The following is a 20,000-nucleotide window of genomic DNA, read 5'->3' on the forward strand; positions in this document are numbered from 1 at the left end:
TGCTCTCTAACTACCTAGCAACCTGAGATATGTGAAGAAAATGATTTTCTTGCTGTGCTGTAATCTACATGTGACAAATACAGGACTCTTCTTCTTTTGAACGCAACCTTGATAACCATTTTTTACCGTCTTTAACCATTTTTCACAAAACCCACAATAACAACGATGTCTGTAAGAGCAAATACAGGATGTTCAATGAGGCAGATTCCAAGCCGAGCATGTATCTGCTAAATACCTTTATATAACCATGTAAATACAGACAATGAGAGGAATAAACGCTTTCATTAAGCCTTAATTCAGCATTCCTCTTTTGTATTTATCTTTTTTTGCAGTGCTTTTATCTTTATAGCCACTTGGAGGTGGTTTACAAGGATGCATTGACAAACGATTCCCGCCATCCTTACAGGAAAAAAAAAATTAAATCTCAGCATTTACCAAAGTCTTTTAACAACTGTAGCTGAACAATGCTGCTGTGGGTTCTGGTGCCAAGCCGCACTCACGACACCCTCCCAGCCCTTCACTCCCTCTGCTTCTGGAGTGCTACAGCTCTCATAGCCCACAGCAGTAAGAAAATGACAGAACATGCCTGTGCTTTGGTACCATTAGACCAGTCTTCTTAAAGCCACAGTAAAAACACCTGAAATAAGTAATTAGTACAGTGCGAAATACACACGATAAATCATTTTTACTTCCCGTAGCGTGTAGGTTATTATAACAAAGTGACGCATTACAAGATCACAAGATGATGCATTACAAGCTCGGTCAGTGGTCCAACAGCAGAATCTACAATACGTAATAATAGATTCTCATATAGAATTCTATTCTATTCTCAATAGAATAGAATAATAATAGATAATCCCTACGTAATAATTGGGGGAATTCTCTCACATGGGTTTTTTTTTTATTTTTAATTAATCTCCAACATCCCACTGCCTTATAACAGTGAGGCCAAAAGTAATAAAAAGAAATATAATCACAAACAAACATAGAATTAATCTTAAACTACAGTCATATGAAAATCCTGAAGATGACAAATGTGATCGGTTGTTTTTAGCCAAATGAAAACAGACAAAAACGGATTTTAATGTTTAATGTTCATTAAGCTATTCATTCATATACACTGATTTTTTTAAATTATAATTTTTAGGAAAATGAATATAGATATTATTCTTTCTTTTTTAATTAACTGGCTTATCAATGTTCACCAAAAGGTTTTAAACATGCAATAACAGAAATTTTTAATAAAATAAAATAAAGTGCAATATGTCCAGTGTAACCACTACTCTTTTTATACATTTTTGTATATTATGTATATTATATTATGTATTTATTCTTTATTCTTATATATATATATATATATATATATATATATATATATATATATATATATATATATATATATATATATATATATATATTTTTTTTTTTTTTTTTTTTTTTTGCTGTTGTAACAGAGAAATTTCCCCATTGTGGGACGAATAAAGGAATATCTTATCTTATCTTATCTTATCTTACCTTATTAATAATAAAAATTAGACGGATAATTCAAATAAACTGAAATAACATATTCTAATGTAATCTCTCACATTAATTTCAATGCGAATGCCAGTAAACAGCATTACCACTTGTTTGCACTTTGCACCACTGACTACATAGAATATAATTGTCACTAATATTTCAACACCGGTCTTTGAAATGACTCGATTTGCTCGGTTTACTGGTGAGAAAAAATGGCTCCTCTCTCAAGTGACTGACACACCAGCTCTGTTTTGTTGCTAGAAGTGAATATGACGCTTGAGAATATGGCACTTTTACAGCAGGAATGCATGGAATGGTTCAGTTTAAGACCCCAGAACCAACACAGGCACCTTGTTGGTGGGAAACAGACTTATTTATATATATGTATATATATATACGTATATATATATATACATATATATATACGTATATATATATATATATATATATATATATATATATATATATATATATATATATATATATATATATATATATATATGTGTATAAAAAAAAGATTGGTTATAACCAAAAAGCTGTTCACCAGTTAAGCTGATCATTTGTCAGTTCACTGGAGAGCAATAAAGCGTTGAGAAAGCTTCACCACGGCCCACCTATGAAGCTGAGTGATAAGCAGCCCAGGTATGTGCAGGTCGACCCCACATGAGGTCACACTCAGGGTGGTTCACATGTTTGGGCCTCTCCGAAATGCCTTTTCACTCAGAGAACAGTCGGCGCAGGTGGGGGTCACCATTTTAGTCCAGCTCACAAGTTAGACATCTCAGGAGAAATATACCAACACTCATCAGCCTGCGGGTGCTAAACATATTCTTAGGGTCCTGCTGTGTGCTAATCCTCTTGATCCTATCATGCCTAATCCACATGAGTAGTGCAGATGTGATCCTCTGTGTTAAAGGAGGAAGCTTACCATTAAAGGCAGCTTTAAAACAGCTTGACAGGGTTCTGATGTTTTTTTTTTTTTTAATCCACCTGAAACCCTCGCCCTTCATCTTACAGGTCTTCTTTTAAATGAAGATACTGGCTATTATTATAGACCTAAACTTGGCTGAATATTAATATTATTTAGTCACAAGAACAAATATTAAAAAAAAAAACAAGAAACTGTACTTAGCTTTAATAATTATTATTAATGTGTTATATTTGAGCCTGTATATTGAAAAAGATTTTGTATTTATATATACATATAAAACTCATTGTTCTTGTGCCATGGTTACTGCCACGTGCACCTTATGCCAAATGTCTGAAAAGACACAAAGCTTTTTGTGGTAGTTAGAAGCAAATACATGCATTAAAAAAAAAGCAAACAAGCTCAAAAGGATTCACAAAAAAAGCTTGTAAATGCTTTCCAAAACAACGAAGCTAAACACTAAAACACATCCATCAGCTTTATCTGCAATCACTGCTACTGCCAGATGATTTGAGTGAGCCATACTGTTGGTAGGAGGTCAGAATATGTGCACAGACTCTCACTTAGGATTTCAAAAGGCTCAGAAAGAAAATGCAGAAAAGAAGAAGAAGAAAAAAAAACATAATAGACATGGTTTGTGTTCTTGCACCACCATAGCAGGAGGTACTCCTAAACTTAAATGCCATCACCAGCCACTCTTAGAAGCACTGCATTACCCCTAAGCAGAAAGTGGTAGGCTTTTAAGAGTTTTAAAGTTTGCTAGACATGGACAAAAAGCTCAGTGTGACACTTTCTGAGGAAAATAATAAAGAATATAGTGACGGCTGGTATGAAAACATTTCACGTGAACGGCTTTTACTTTAAAGGGGAAAAAAAAAAATCACATTTTTTTCCTCTTGATTTATCTTAAGCTATGAAATCCCATTTCCACAATTCTCCTGACCAACATACCTGATCCACAGAAACATGCTGATTGTTGAACATTGTTTCTAGACCGTAGGCACAAAGGTGTTTTACTCTGCGATACCTCATGCCATAAAAAATAAATAAAATAAATAAATAAATAAATATATGTACATTTTTTTTGGCTAAGGACTACTCCCTTTATTAGCTAATGAACCATTTAAATAAAACTCTTTTTACACAAGTCTTCTTCTACTTTCAGCTTTTCCCGTTAGGGGTCACCACAGCGAATCATCTGTTTCCACCTAACTCTATACTCGGGACCCTCTACTCTCACACCAATCACCTTCATGTCCTCATTTAACACATCCATATATCTCCTCTTTGTCCTTCATCTTGACCTCTTACCTGGCAGCTCCATCTCCAATATCCTTCTACCAATATAACCATCTCCCTCCTCTGTACATGTCCAAACCATCTCAATCTAGTCTCTCTGACCTTGTCCATCTGATGTGCTCCTTCCTAATCCTGTCCATCCTCATCACTCAACCTCAACATCCTCATCACTGCTGCCGACTCAGACAAAGCACTATTTTTACACAAGTACCAACATAAAGGTTTGCCATTCAATCAAACATCCACTAAACTCTTGTTAACCGTTTAAAAACTCTTCATCAGAAAGGGTTCCACGTACAACCATTTTGAAGCCCAAGAAGTTAAGTATCCAACAACTCCCTCCAAGAACTGTTCATGAAAGTTTAAGAGCCTTTAAAGTACACATTCAAGTACCATTTTAAAGAAAGTGCTGAGTGTTATATAAATCATTTATAATTACAAATACAAAAACCTAAATAATTCTCATTTTTTGTGAAAGTGTAAACGGTCCCTGTCAGCATTGTGACATTTTTCTTATTGGCGATCTAAGACAGCTAAGTTTAGTGTCCAATTTGGTGAATTCCATCTATTCACCAAAAAGCAAAAGCAAAAACTAAAGCAAGTGTTTCTCACCCCAAATCTTCTCAGGTTCCAGTTCTTCGTCAAATGACGTGGTTTAAAACTCACTGTAATCCGTGAAAGTGGGGAAAACTTCCACATTGTCTCTAACCAATGCAACATTAAGAATGCGGCCATCTTGGGTAGAACCCCTACCTAACCACTTCCTTAAATGTTCTTTGTGGAGTTTGGAGTTGCTCCTCCACTTAGTCCCCACCTCCCAAAAATTGAGGTCAAACTGTAGTTCAATTACAAAGCAAATGAAATGAATAAAGTTTCAGGGAACGTGATAAAAACTTTTGCAACTATCTATTTCAGATCAGAAAGAGAGTGAATAAGATTAGATTTGTAAAGATCGTCGTGACAAACTTTGATGTTGGCTTGTCGGAGCAAGTATTCCCAAAGGCCGGTATGCTAGGGTGCCAATACTTTTGAAGGCGAGTAGATACGAGCATGTCACATCACCCGAATACCTGTGACGCAATTCCCCTCATTGTGCTGAGTGTTTTGATAGGTCACATGTCCATTTTGTGGTATTTTTTGATTTTGGGGCGGGGATGCACGTGACATCACGTGACGTTTGGTGTAGATAGCTGTAAATCTTGCCGAGTTATAAACCTCTAAAGTTTATAATGGGTGTCTGTGGCAAAAAAAAGGCCATTTTGAGACCCGGTACCGTGACTACCAAAACTCGGATTGCTTAGAAAAGTAATAGCAACAAATTCAGACGAAGGTCTACGACATATCCGATTTTGGTGCATGTGGCTCAAAAGCCCTAGGAGGAGAAGTAATTTATACATTTTTGTCTAAGAAGAACAAGCTACTGTAAACAGAATGTTGGCCTCTACAAAGCCAACATAATTAAATCGATAAAATAAAAAGAAAATTTATGAAATTTTGTGAAAACACTCCCCTAATATCTCTAGTCTATTAGGCTGCCTTCGGGCTGAATAATTTACATAAACGCATGAATTTGATTCAGAAGCCGTGTCGGTTCATATTTATCAAACTTGAGTCACTGATCTTCTCATTTTTATTTCTTTTTTATTTATAGAGTATGTTTTTAACATATTCGGTTCTGTCAGCTGACATACCTCGCTGGGTCAGAATCCTGGGTCCTAGTGTCCCTAGGTTTTTTTTCAGTAGATCAGTTTTTTTAGGTATCCCATCTATCCCAGTTAATATGTCAACTCGTATGAAGTCAAACGTTATAGACAAACATTATAGATGGGACAAAAAAACGTGAGAGAAAAATCTAACATCGTAACATGTACAATACTTCACCCTCAGCCAACATGAATAAATGTCAAAACTCTTACCGTTGTCTTCGATGGAGAAATGGAAGACGTCACTGGTAGCGTTGTCTCCATTTTGAAGAACGTAGCATAAGTGCATGTCATCAATGTCAGCTACAGGAGACAGAAGAACTGCTGTTAATATACTTGTTACTCAATTTACACTCCAGCACATCCATGAAAAAATGAGCTTAGAGTTCAAATTGTATTTGAAAAACTTCGCATAAAATTATTTTCATCTCAACTGGAATGATAAACGGCAACGAACAAAACGGCACTTTGCTCTTAGAAAATAGTGAGAATGGCTTCGTTTTATACACAGAGTCGACGAATAAATTTGAAAACATACTTGGAAATATTAAAGGTCCATGAGTGTATATAAATAAATAAATTAAATAAAATTTATTTAAATAAATTACAGGTAGTGCAAAATTCGGCAGCGAGAATACTGTACTTACTAGAACAAAGTTAAAAGATCACATTACTCCCGTTTTGGAGTCCTTGCACTGGCTCCCCGTTAGGTTTAGGGTTGATTTTAAGATTCTGATGCTTACCTACTGTATAAGGCCTTACACGGGTTAGCTCCTCAATATTTGGCTGATCTTTTAATTCCTTATATTCCATCTCGCGATCTTCGTTCTTCTGAAACTGGTCTTTTAACTGTTCCTTTAACTCGTTTAAAATCGATGGGATGATAGGGCCTTCTCTTCACTAGCTCCAAAAGTGTGGAATTCATTACCAACTGAGATAAGGCAAGCAACATCTCTTGGCACTTTTAAATCTCTGCTTAAAACTTATTTTTTTAGGGTAGCTTTTAATTTGACTAATTGTAATTTTACGTAGTGCTAATTTTATTGTCTATTTTTGTTGCTTTAATTTTAATCTTTATATGATGTGTGTAATTTTGTTGCTTTTATTTTGCTTTTGTAAAGCGCTTTGAGATGTTCTTTTAAAGGCGCTATAGAAAATAAAAGTTATTATTATTATTATTATTATTATTATTATTATTATTTTGTCATGTAAATAAATCTCAATATGCAAAAATTTCGCATCAAGCCGTGAGTTTCATGACGCAATTTTAATTTATCGTGTAGAAAATATGAGACTCTTAAAACTTGATATACTTCTTGCTTTTACAGAGACAAGGGCCATAAAGAACAGCCAGGCACCAACTGGTCCAGAAGCCAAAATCAATCTTTCTTTACCTTCTTGTAAGAGGAAAGTTTGGAGCTTGGGCATTTAAAAAAAAAAGGGTTGCATTTACAGCTCAAGCCAAGCTTTAATATTTGATGGCAACAGTTTCCTCTAAAGGAGAAAGCTTATAAAAATGTAAGCCTAGCATTTTCTAACACCCACAAGTGAGCAGCAACTTTATTTATTGTGGCTTTTAAACGGAAACGCTTAGGAGAAGGAGATATAGTGACTCAATTATCAAATCTAGAAGCATTTTTGGCAGAAATACTTTGTTTGTATGGACGTCTGATTCTCATGACTGGGTCATTTCTGGGGTCATTTAATAACAGGATTTAGACGAATTCAGAAACTCGGTATATTATATCGTAAAACCTCCGGGAGCAAAAAGGGAATGATGTTATCTGGATTTTATTATAGTGTTCAGTTAAAACTACATCAATTCATCATTTATTCATTTTCAGTCAAAGCCAGGAACACTGGGTATAAGCCACAGTAGCACATTTTTATGGTAATTAATCCAGTGCTCTCCATCGAGCTTTGCCCTCGACATACAAAGTAGTCTATAAGGGAATGTTAAAGTTTTACACATGCTGTGTCATATGTGTACAGTGTACACAGGTTTAATATGTGATCTCTTAGCAAACTAGTCAATAGAATTAAACAAATCTATGAAACTTTAACTAGAGGGTCACTTTTTGGATAGATTTTGTTAGCCTTGGCGTAATTGTACATTTTTAGAGTCGGGGATGTGAGAAAAACATTATATCATTACGTTTGAAGACATTTTTTACGATACACTTTAAAACGTATATACAAAAGTGTTCTGTTTAAATTTAGTGTAAAGTCCATGGATTGTTGTGGGTGAAAATGAAACCCTTTAAATCGGCCCGTATGGCACCGACAACCATGATATATTTAATATCTTAAACTATATTAAAGTCACAAAATCCTCATTCTGTTGTTTGAAGTGAAAGTTAACTGAAGCTCTTGACCTGTATCTGTAAGACTTTATGCACTCTGATGCTGCAACATGATTAACTGATTGGATAATCGCTTTACTGTGCAGGTGTATATGTTTTCTTTATATAGCGAAAGTTAGTGTCTATCCAAAAACGGCATCAAATCGTCAGTTTGTGATTATAATATAAATAAATAATTACATAAATAAATATATTGACATTTAGAAGAGTGCATAATTTCATTCATTCACATAATGTATCATGATAGCGATATTATATCAGCCAGACATGTGTACTTAGCAAGAAAATGATAAAATTACCTTGAGTAAATGTGGTAATGGTGGCATTTCCCTTGCCCAGGTCGATAAGGTAGCCATGTTCTGCACCGACTGTTATTCTAAATGTTACAGCTCCATGTGGACTGTCTCTGTCCTCAGCCTTCAGCGCTTTACTGGTGATCACAAATCCTAGGTGACCACCGGGCAGCATTTTCAAAGCCGTCCCACCCTTGTTGACTACAATCTGTGGAATACCGTTGTCCACAGAAAGAACTGTGATTCTCATCACCTGGGGTTTGCGAGTCTCGAAAACCGTATCAGGAAAGACGTAAAAGTCCGAATGAGTACCGTCTGTGACGGTGAAAGAAAAGCTGTCGATAGTAGACTCGGTCCCGTCGTGCTTGTAGCTAATCCTGTTCTCGTTGAGATCCTGCTTGGTGAAGGACGTGATGCTTCGGGTGTCGTTAAACAGCAGCTTTCCATGAACGGGCGGCTGGGTGATGGTGAATTTTAGGAGTTGGTCGACGGTGTCACGATCCTCCACGGTCAACTCAAAGGGTGTAATCAGCTTGCTCTTCCCTTCGTTAACAACCAGCCCGTGAATCGTGACCACAGGCTTCTTGTTGTCCACGTCCGTTATGGAAACGCGGAAAGTGCGGAACACTGGGTTGTAACCGTCCGTCACTTCAAACTCAAAGCTGTCCATCTTAATCTCGTCATCAGACGTGTGGATGTAGTAGATCTTGTTTCCAGCGAGCTGGAGCTGGCTGAAGGAGCTAATGGGCATGCCTGGTGTATCAGTGCACTCCAGGTGACCTCTCACGGGAGCTCGGGTGATGGTGAAGACCAAGTGCTCATCCGGACTGTTGAGATCACTAGTGCTGAGCAAGTCTGTGGTTAGCGTCACTCTACCTCCTTCTTTAAGAGAAACGCCTTTGCTAATAACATCAGGGAACACCATATCTATTCCACCGACCGTTACATAGAAATACCTGTCAATCAATGGATTGATGCCATCCGTGACATCGAATTTGATGAGGTCACGTACTCCTTCCTGTCCGTTATGAACATATATAATCCGGTTTTCATCAATGTCATTCTGAGTGAAATTCATTCCAATGGTTATGTTTTGGAGCGTTCCAAATGGCGTCCTTTTTTGCAGGATTCCCTGATTGGGGCCGTATCGGATGACATAAGTCAGCGTGCTGTCCTTTGTATCCAGATCAGTGGCTTTTAAAACTTTGTTGGTGATATCTTTGATCTCTCCTATTTCTATTTCTAGGCCATCATTGATAGCCATTCTTGGTGTTTCATCATCCACTGGGATAACCATAATTAGAACAGTCTTTTCCACGGTAAACTTGCCATCAGTGAGAAGCACTTTAAAACTGTCCTCTGTGGTTTCTGAATCATCATGCTCGTAAACAATACTGGAAGCCTCTCTTATTTGGTCTAGAGTAAAGTTAGTCACAGGAAGAGTACCAGTGGTTAACTGATTAATAATGAAACCATGTTTTGGAGGTTTAGTAACGATAAACGTCAGCTCGTCTGAGGGAATATCAGCATCGACACCATTCAGTATTGGAGTGTCAATTACAACATTCATGCCTTCCATCACCACAAACTCTCGCATATGGATTTCTGGCTTTTCATCGTTAGACGGGATAATTACGATCGGAAAGAAGTGTCTCTCAGAAAAATTGATGCCATCTGAGCACCTGAAAGTGAATCTGTCCTCCACAGGTTCCAATCCTTTATGAATGCTTTGCACGTAATGTATATGATTTTGCTTAATGTCTTTAATGGTGAATGCGCTGATAGCCATTCCCGACCTGGATTTCTCTGACCCTGGAGCAGGGGAGATGTTTTCCAAGTAGCCAGATGTAGGCTGAACAATAATAGTACACAACAGGTCATCGTTGGGAGTGTCGATATCAGAAGCGCTAATATGGGCTATTTGAATGACATTTTTCTCACCTTCGACAACGCTGAACTGGTGACCGACAAACACCTGAGGAGCCTGACTGTCTATTGGCAGGATAGTCACATGTACTCGGACGCCTTTTATTCTATTACCGCCAACGGTCCACTCGTCGGACATATCCGTCAGGGTCAAATTAAAGAAGTCCTCTTTTGTTGTCAGGCCAATCTCACCACTCGTGTGTGCGTAAATGACTAATCCACTGATGATGTCGGCTTGGGTAAATCTGTTGGCTGGTACGCCATTGACCAATATTTCACCAAAAACCGGTGGATCCTCTACTATAAAGGTCAACCTGAGGTCATCGGTGTCTTCATCTCGTCCCTGAATGACATTAGATGTAATTTCTGTAGCACCGTTCTCTAAAACATCAATATAAGAGCCGATGGTACCTTCCGGAAAGCTTATAGTTGGAGTTTCGTCGTCGATGAGCTTCACATTTATCTTAATGGTAATAGTTACAACGTGGACACCGTCGCTCACGTCGAGCTGGAAGATATCGTTTGTCGTCTCATCTCCGTTGTGAGAGTAGGAGATCCTGCCGTGAGAAACATCATCCAGATTGAACGAATCCCCTTTGGTCAGGTCGGTAAATACGTACTGTATCTGGCCATGCAGAGGAGGTTGAGTGAGCGTAAAGGTGATCTTTGTGTTGTCCGTGTCTGGGTCGGTGGTGTCAAGCTCGGTGCGGGTGATTACATGCATGCCTCGCTCCAACACCGTGAACCCTGTGTTAGTAATCTGGGGTGGTTTGTTGTCAACAGGCTGCAGGAAAATAGTGAACTCTCCATCGACGCTGTTTCCTGCTGTGTCCTCAACCGTGTAATGGAACTGCACTACACGTGGAGTTATACCCAGTTCCTGATCAGGTGGCTTGTATGCTATTTTATGGTGATTTATCTGCGCTTGAGTGAACTCTGTAACCTCTAAGTTTGGGCTTTCTGTCAGAACAATGGCTCCTAAAATAACAGGGTTGTTCTCATCCGTGTCTCTGGGAGGCTGAGTGATGATATATTTCAAATCCCTGTCCTCGGAATCTAAATCAGTGTAACGTAAGAATTTCTTGCGGAAGAAAGTGAGCTGATATTCATGTACCGTGAGCTGCTGTGTTGTGTCTGGGTAAAGCTCAGGAGGGATGTCATCGATGGGGAGAATTTTGATAACGAAAGAGTTCTGTCCAGACTTATTTGGCGGGTCGTTGTCATCCTGTACTCGGAAAACGAACTGATCCATGATGGTTTTAGTGTTATGCGGGCCAGCGTGTCTGTAAAACAGCTTTCCATCGGTAATGTCTTGCTGGAGCCACTCTGTCACTACTTTCTCATACATCTCATCCTCAGAATTGAACCTCCAAGTGGACGGGTCTTCTGGAGCATCCTGCTGACGAAGAAGCACCTCTCCTATACTTGAGAACGGCTCCTCCAGGATAAATTTAATTGTTGAATCCTCAGAGTCGATATCGGCTGCACTGAGCATTAAAGGAGAAATGGGTATCATCTGATTTTTGAACATCACCAAACCAGTGTTGGCGTTGATAATCGGCGGTTCGTCATCAGTCGGCACTACGGTTATAGGGAAAAGGAATTCCACTTCGTGTCTGCCGTCTGTCATGCGGAAAATGATATTGTCGCTATAGGTATCGCTGCCGTCATGCTGGTAGATGACAGATCCATGATCCAGATCTGCCACAGTGAAGAATTTACTCCTGGAGCCGATCACAGTGAGCTCACCGTGCCTCAGTCCATCAATCACTGTCACTCTGACATCATGTAAATTGTCCTCATCGCTTATCTGCAGGTTTTGTGAGCTAGACAGTGACCTAGTCTGTCCCTCATAGAGCAGCTGCCCTGTGTTTCGAGTCACAACAGGAGCCAGAGTGTTCATAGGCTTAACAACGATCATAAAAGCGAAAGGATCTGAAACAGCTCCCTCTGTATCTACAACTACAAACTCAATTTGGAAAATTCTCTCAGCATCCGAGTCCTCAGACGGAGGCTTGTATGCTATTTTAAGATCCTTCAGGTCTCCCTGATAGAAGGATGTAATGGGTAAATTCCTATCATCTGTACTAACAATATAGCCTTCCTCGAACGACAGAGGAGAGGTAATGTTAAATATCAAGTCATCAGGTGGAGATTCGATGTCCTCCGCAGCGAGCATGTCAGGGGTTATAGCGGTCATCACAAACTGGTCCACTTCCATCATCATCATGGAGATGAAGCTAGGTTTAGGCGGCGTGTTTTCCTCGCCTTCTTTGATCCGCACCATAATTTGGAAAAACTCCTGTTTCATGACATTACTCTCCTTGTCCTGTAGCTCTACATACATGGGGATGTAATCTCTGTTTGGAGAGCGCTGAGCGAAAGTATGCTGATAGCGAATGTTCAGTCTGAGAAATTCATCACAGTCAAACATTTTACCTAATTTACCTTCATCAACAAGCTTTCCGTACCTGGGCAAAACCCCTGTTCCGGCAAGTGAAGTCACTTTGCACTGGTACATGTTTCTGTCAAAAGTGAACTCCAGGATCTTCTTATCAACAGGGTTACTTGTTCCCAGAAGCTTGTCAACAGTTAGAGGCATGTTTTTGATCAGGATTTCCAGCTGAGTAAAAATCACTTCAACCTCCATCATGAATGGGATGATGACGGTATCAGTCTGTGTGTCATACCTTAACTGGAGTCGGACTCTGTCTTTAGCTGGACTCCGGGATCCGAAGTGAGAGTATTTCACATCACTGGGTCCGAACTCGCATGGGAACTTTTTCGGGCTCAGCTGACCCGGTTTCTGCGATAAAGGATCATTGTCCAGGACTGTGATGATGCACTTGTCTCCAGGTCGAACCTGCAAGACTAAATCATTAATCGGGTCGATGAACACGGATCTGCCGAAAGGAACCCGGATCCCGTTGTTGGCCACCAGTATCGCGTCCTCCGTGAGCTCGGACCTGTGACCGTAGGTCAGTCCCTGGCTGTCAAATCCGCGCACGCTGGAAACCTCCTGCAAACTCCATGCCAACAGGAACAGAGAAATAATAAAAAACCATACAGTGGTATCTAGTTTGCTTTGAGCCATTCTGCAGTTCGAGGCACGGTGGATGATCTAGACAAGAAATCCACTAAAATCCACACACGTGCGCGCACAAGATAAAAAAAGGACAGCGTTGGATAGAGCGCTCGCACGCACCCGCGGTTACGCGCACCATTCTCTCCCAGCGCCTCCTGCACTCACGGATAAACTTCATGCCTACAGAAGCGGACTGACCGAACCACGCCTTCCGTTCATTCTATTGGCTAACTTTCACAACGGAATGCTCTGTCTGACTTCTGATTGAACGTGAGAACCGTCACGAAGATAGAAGGCGGGACACAGAGACAGTGCTGAGATCTGAGGGAATGTTGTTAAGTTTTTTTTTTTGTTGAAAGCAAAGAAAATTTTGAAAAAAACATTTTAATAATGTTTATCTTTCTCATTTAAATGTGATATTATTCATTTTTAACATTTAAACAGCAACGTCAATAATAATAATAATAATAATAATAATAATAATAATAATAATAATAATAATAATGTTTATTATTATTATTATTATTATTATTATTATTATTATTATTATTATTATTAAGGTTTTTATAAAACAATAAATTAATATAAATATACATCATGAGCATAACACATAATTCCTAAAGATTTCTTTTTTTTTCTTCTTTTCAATCAATCTATGTATTTCTAAATGATTTATTTTCTATGTATTGATGTGCTAATTTATTTTTGTATTTTTATATTTTATAATAAATCAAATGTTTTATATTTTAATAAATTGAATACGATATAGTTATATTATGTGTAAGTGAATTCGTTTTATTTATTTATTTTTTATTTTTTAAACCCACTTACTGCTCACTGCTACAAGCTCCCTCTAGTGGTTGATGTTGAGATTCTCAGAGGATAATTGAATATTTAAGCCTTTTATTATGCTCGGAAGTCACAGCACGTTGTTATGAATTCCAGATACGTTGATATGAATGGTAATGAATATGAGTGAGTGAGTGAGTGAGTGAGTGAGTGAGTGAGTGAATGAGTCAATGAGTGTGTGAGTGATTGAGTGTGTGAGTGATTGAGTGGGCGAGTGAGTGAGTGGGTGAGTGAATGAGTGTTTGAATAAGTGAGTGAGTGAGCAGGTGAGCGGGTGGGTAAGTGAGTGAGTAAGTGAGTGTGTGGGTGAGTGAGTGAGTGAGTGGGTGAGCAGGTGGGTGAGTGAGTGTGTGGGTGAGTGAGTGAGTGAGCAAGTGAGCGGGTGGGTGAGTGAGTGTGTGGGTGAGTGAGTGAGTGAGTGAGCAGGTGAGCGGGTGGGTGAGTGAGTGAGTGAGTGAGTGAGTGAGTGAGTGTGTGGGTGAGTGAGTGAGTGTGTGGGTGAGTGAATGAGTGAGTGAGCGGGTGGGTAAGTGAGTGAGTAAGTGAGTGTGTGGGTGAGTGAGTGAGTGAGTGAGTGGGTGAGCGGGTGGGTGAGTGAGTGTGTGGGTGAGTGAATGAGTGAGTGAGCGGGTGGGTAAGTGAGTGAGTAAGTGAGTGTGTGGGTGAGTGAGTGAGTGAGTGAGTGGGTGAGCGGGTGGGTGAGTGAGTGTGTGGGTGAGTGAGTGAGTGAGCAGGTGAGCGGGTGGGTGAGAGAGTGAGTGAGTGAGTGAGTGAGTGTGTGGGTGGGTGAGTGAGTGAGTGTGTGGGTGAGTGAATGAGTGAGTGAGAAGGTGGGTGAGTGAGTGTGTGGGTGAGTGAGTGAGTGAGCAGGTGAGCGGGTGGGTGAGTGAGTGAGTGAGTGAGTGTGTGGGTGAGTGAGTGAGCAGGTGTGCGGGTGGGTGAGTGAGTGTGTGGGTGAGTGAGTGAGTGAGTAGGTGAGCGGGTGGGTGAGTGAGTGAGTGAGTGTGTGGGTGAGTGTACAGGTGTGCGGGTGGGTGAGTGAGTGTGTGGGTGAGTGAGTGAGTGAGCAGGTGAGCGGGTGGGTGAGTGAGTGAGTGAGTGAGTGTGTGGGTGAGTGAGCAGGTGTGCGGGTGGGTGAGTGAGTGTGTGGGTGAGTGAGTGAGTGAGCAGGTGAGCGGGTGGGTGAGTGAGTGAGTGGGTGTGTGGGTGAGTGAGTGAGTAAGTGAGTGAGTGGGTGTGCAGGTGGGTGAGTGAGTGTGTGGGTGAGTGAGTGAGTGAGTGAGTGAGTGAGTGAGTGAGCAGGTGGGTGAGTGAGAGTAAGTAGATAAGGGAGCAAGTGAGTGGATGTGTGAGTGAGTGAGTGAGTGAGTGAGTGAGCAGGTGAGCGGGTGGGTGAGTGAGTGAGTGAGTGTGTGGGTGAGTGAGTGAGTGAGTGAGTGAGTGGGTAAGTGAGTGAGTAAGTGAGTGTGTGGGTGAGTGAGTGAGTGAGTGAGTGGGTGAGCGGGTGGGTGAGTGAGTGTGTGGGTGAGTGAATGAGTGAGTGAGCGGGTGGGTAAGTGAGTGAGTAAGTGAGTGTGTGGGTGAGTGAGTGAGTGAGTGAGTGGGTGAGCGGGTGGGTGAGTGAGTGTGTGGGTGAGTGAGTGAGTGAGCAGGTGAGCGGGTGGGTGAGAGAGTGAGTGAGTGAGTGAGTGAGTGTGTGGGTGGGTGAGTGAGTGAGTGAGTGTGTGGGTGGGTGAGTGAGTGAGTGTGTGGGTGAGTGAATGAGTGAGTGAGAAGGTGGGTGAGTGAGTGTGTGGGTGAGTGAGTGAGTGAGCAGGTGAGCGGGTGGGTGAGTGAGTGAGTGAGTGAGTGTGTGGGTGAGTGAGTGAGCAGGTGTGCGGGTGGGTGAGTGAGTGTGTGGGTGAGTGAGTGAGTGAGTAGGTGAGCGGGTGGGTGAGTGAGTGAGTGAGTGTGTGGGTGAGTGTACAGGTGTGCGGGTGGGTGAGTGAGTGTGTGGGTGAGTGAGTGAGTGAGCAGGTGAGCGGGTGGGTGAGTGAGTGAGTGAGTGAGTGTGTGGGTGAGTGAGCAGGTGTGCGGGTGGGTGAGTGAGTGTGTGGGTGAGTGAGTGAGTGAGCAGGTGAGCGGGTGAGTGAGAGAGTGTGTGGGTGAGTGAGTGAGTGAGTGAGTGAGTGAGTGAGTGGGTGAGCGGGTGGGTGAGAGAGTGTGTGGGTGAGTGAGTGAGTGAGTGAGTGAGTGAGTGGGTGAGCGGGTGAGCGGGTGGGTGAGTGAGAGTAAGTAGATAAGGGAGCAAGTGAGTGGATGTGTGAGTGAGTGAGTGAGTGAGTGAGTGAGCAGGTGAGCGGGTGGGTGAGTGAGTGAGTGAGTGTGTGGGTGAGTGAGTGAGTGAGTGAGTGAGTGGGTGAGCGGGTGGGTGAGTGAGAGTAAGTAGATAAGGGAGCGAGTGGATGTGTGAGTGAGTGAATGAGTGAGAAACTAAGTTACTAACTGCTCAGAGTTACTTAATATCATTTCACTTGTTTAACTTGTATCTACGTTATACAATTATGATCTGACTTTTTATTGTTTATTTTCATCAGTCTATGTTATTCACTGTGTTTTACTGTTTTCACAAGACAATCTAATAAATTTGCTCAGCTATATCTGGAGTCTATACAGCACTCGGTATACGTGATGGGTTTCTACTGACTGTAAGCCATACAATAAGTGACAGCAGTGTTTATAGTCTGTGGCCTGTCAAGTGAATTTCATGAATAAATCACGCACACTTTATTAGATCTAAGCCTGTTTATTATGAGAAAATCCTATTTATATATTCGCTCTGCAAGCACTGTGCTTTGTGTGTGATAAAATGCCTATAATGCCATCTGTCACATGTAATGAAGTGTGACAGTGATCTGATACGTAGTTTTCTAATGTCAGAAAAAGGTTTGAGACACTGATGCTAATTCAGATATTCTTAAATTTTCAGCATTTCTCAGAATGTAATTTGCATACAATAATACGCTATTAAGAATAATACACAAACATAGCATTGCAGATATCATTCCTCATTTATAAAAAGCCAAATACAGATAGTGAATAAAAAAGACGCCTTTAAGTACGTTATTTGTCATAAAATACAGCTCAGTGAAATTATTAACTTCATGTACAGTATCCTAGCTTAGAATGTTGGGATTAGAGTTCAAGATCAGATATGTTATGGAGTAGAGAGGGATAAGGGCCTTGCTCAAGGGCCAAACAGTTACAGCTTGGTAGTGCTGGGGCTTGAATCCCTGACTGTTCATTTACAGTAACAATCCAGGGCTTTAAAGCATTTGAACTACTGTAACTCTTCTCTGAATAGATATGGTGTGAGTGAGCAATTCAATGAGTGATGGAGTGAGTAAGTGGGCCTTTTTACACCTGGTCACTTCGTGTGTTTTCTCTGATCCGATAGCTATCCGATTAGTTAAAACTGTTCCATTTACATCAGGCCGCATAAATACGTCTCGGCGAATCGGATATCGATCCGATCTTTCTACTCCCGCCCAAAATGCTAATATATTTTACCTCATTTCCGGGGTAATTGAAATAGAATACGCTTTGGTGTATGCGGATTTCAGAATGCAATCAAAAAGAAGACGTTGTTTGTTACGACGGTTATGTTACAAAAAACAGCATTTACTGTTTGCTGCATTTTCGCTGGCGGCAGCAGCAGCGCATTTTAAGGCCCAACGAGACACCTGGGTGAAAGATCACCTGCGAGTGACGTACTTCCGTTTGGGAGGAGTATAGCGCTGACGTATGTGGCTTGAACAACCACATTCATTTACACCTGTCCAGTTTCATCTGAAACGCGTCCCAGACCACCTCCTGAAGTGGTTTGAACCATCGGATTTATATCTGTCTCGAAAACGTTTCAGAGGGCATTTAGACCTGGTCTTTTTACCATCGGATAGCAATCTGATCACAGAAAACACATGAAGTGACCAGGTGTAAAAAGTGAGCGATACCATTTTATGGAGTGAGCGATACCATTTTATTACATTCTGGAGACCAGGAATCAGAGATTACTCTTTTGTTTCTTCTCGGGTCCGATGTGGCGAACGTACCGGATCCTTTCCACTAGACTCAAGAGAACGGTCCGTTTTTACAGTTATACTGTAACTCTCTTTATTCTTGTTCAACAGCAAAATATATTCCTGACCCTAAGGTTTTAGTATGCAGCAATGTTTCATCAATCATCTGGAATTCTGTGCTGTCAGCAGTTTGGTTGGAATCAGTGCGAGCAGATTATGAGTGGATTATCAGCGGGGGAGTTACGGCCCTCTTGTGCACTCTTCTGATTTATTGTTAAATCTTTATATCTACAATTCCCTCCAGGTCACGGCTCTCCAGCCTAATCTCTATAGCAAGGATTATGAAGCTGCAACATGTTGATTCTTTTGCACTCCACTTAGCCTGAGAAACTTTTTTATTTAATCTGTCACTGACTTAAAAGTGATGATTATTTCATGGCGCAGATGCTCGATCGCAGATAACCGAGAGACGCTCGTATAAGCCGTGCTCGACGAGAGGGTAAAATCGTTATGGTGTGAAAACACCTGCAGTTTCAGACCAGCACTCGGCAATAAAATCTTCCAGAAATGACCATCCTCAAGCTTCATCCAGGATTATGAACCCCTCAGTCTTTCTGTTTATTTCCTAACCAACAGATGTTCCTGAAAGCTAGTGCAGATGTTCAAAAAAGTGCTCCCAGGTCTGTCTCTTTACTTTACAGGAAACTGTTAATAACTATAGTTCTCATTCTGCCAGAAGTTATAATCAGTCTTTCCTTTTTTTTCAGGCTTAAGTAGTGGATTATCAGAATAGAATAGACACCAGCCTGAGGAACGGTGAGGAAACAAACCTTTTTAACTTTTGTCGCTTGTTGGGAATAAATATGAGGTCCATTTATCTTCTCGAACTTTAATACACCAGTAATAGGGGAAATCGTGTAACTTATCTACTGATACCTAACACCTCCGGCCCTGTTATTACCCTGCATCAGTTTCAACACAGAGGTCCATCAATTAAAGTGTGAAGTAGGGATTCAACTGCACAGTATATACAGTAATATTACAAACCAGGCATTACTGTACATGTTATGCTCCATTTACCATCCTTCATCTTTTTTTTTTAAACACCACCTACATTTCCTGAACATCTTTTACTGTGGACAACATTCTGTATTCAAGATCAGAAGGTAACGTGATCTTAGTCTACAAATCTATATCTTGTGTAGAAAAAATAAACAGTAGATTGTCACAAAGGGAAACATTTTGAGAGCATCCTGAGCGGCAGCCTGGTTTGGGATCTCGGGTCTCGGATGGTCTCGGATCGCAGTGAGATGAGTGAGCTGAGAAGATCATCTGAGTCTCTCTCTGAGTCTCTCTGTCACGGACATTTACACCACCCGCTGCATTCGCAAAGCCAACAGCATTGTGGATGACCCCACAGACCCCTCACACACACTCTTCACCCTCCTGCCGTCTGGGGGAAAAAAAAACGTAACATTCACAGCCAGACTTTGTAACAGTTTTTTCCAGCAAGCTATCAGACTCCTCAACAGCCAGAACTGAACTGTACCGAACTCACACACACACACACACACACACACACACACACACACACACACACACACACTGTGTGACCTGCACTGAACTGTACTCATTTGCTGTTGCAATCAGATCCAAATGGGCTAGAGGAAATTGTAGTCATAATGCCTGAGCCTCATAAACGTGAGAGAACTGACCGTATACTTTGCATGGTGCTAAATTATAACAATGATAAACCAAAACAGTGCTAAACTAAATATACATAATTAAAACACAGGTGGAAACAATTAGAAAGATGGTGACTGTGAGTGTAAAAGATTTTATTTTTTATATAAAATTTGTATATACTGTTACTCACTCATTTTCTACCGCTTATCTGAACTACCTCGGGTCACGGGGAGCCTGTGCCTATCTCAGGCGTCATCGGGCATCGAGGCAGGATACACCCTGGACGGAGTGC

General features: G+C 40.9%; 1 protein-coding gene across 1 annotated transcript in view; it reads right to left on the bottom strand.

Moving 5' to 3' along the window:
* The window catches only part of frem2b (FRAS1 related extracellular matrix 2b), a 113,131-nt gene extending 99,881 nt beyond the window's left edge, over positions 1–13,250 (bottom strand). The window contains exons 1-2 of the mRNA XM_060888077.1: positions 8,111–13,250; positions 5,662–5,751 (exon numbers count right to left, since the gene is read on the bottom strand). Coding sequence (XP_060744060.1) covers positions 5,662–5,751; positions 8,111–13,124 — 5,104 coding nt within the window. The 5' untranslated portion in view covers positions 13,125–13,250. The remainder of the gene's footprint in view (positions 1–5,661; positions 5,752–8,110) is intronic.
* Between the last annotated feature and the right edge of the window lie 6,750 nt (positions 13,251–20,000).

The sequence above is a fragment of the Tachysurus vachellii genome, chromosome 15 (assembly GCF_030014155.1).
Source record: "Tachysurus vachellii isolate PV-2020 chromosome 15, HZAU_Pvac_v1, whole genome shotgun sequence".
Lineage (NCBI taxonomy): Eukaryota > Metazoa > Chordata > Actinopteri > Siluriformes > Bagridae > Tachysurus > Tachysurus vachellii.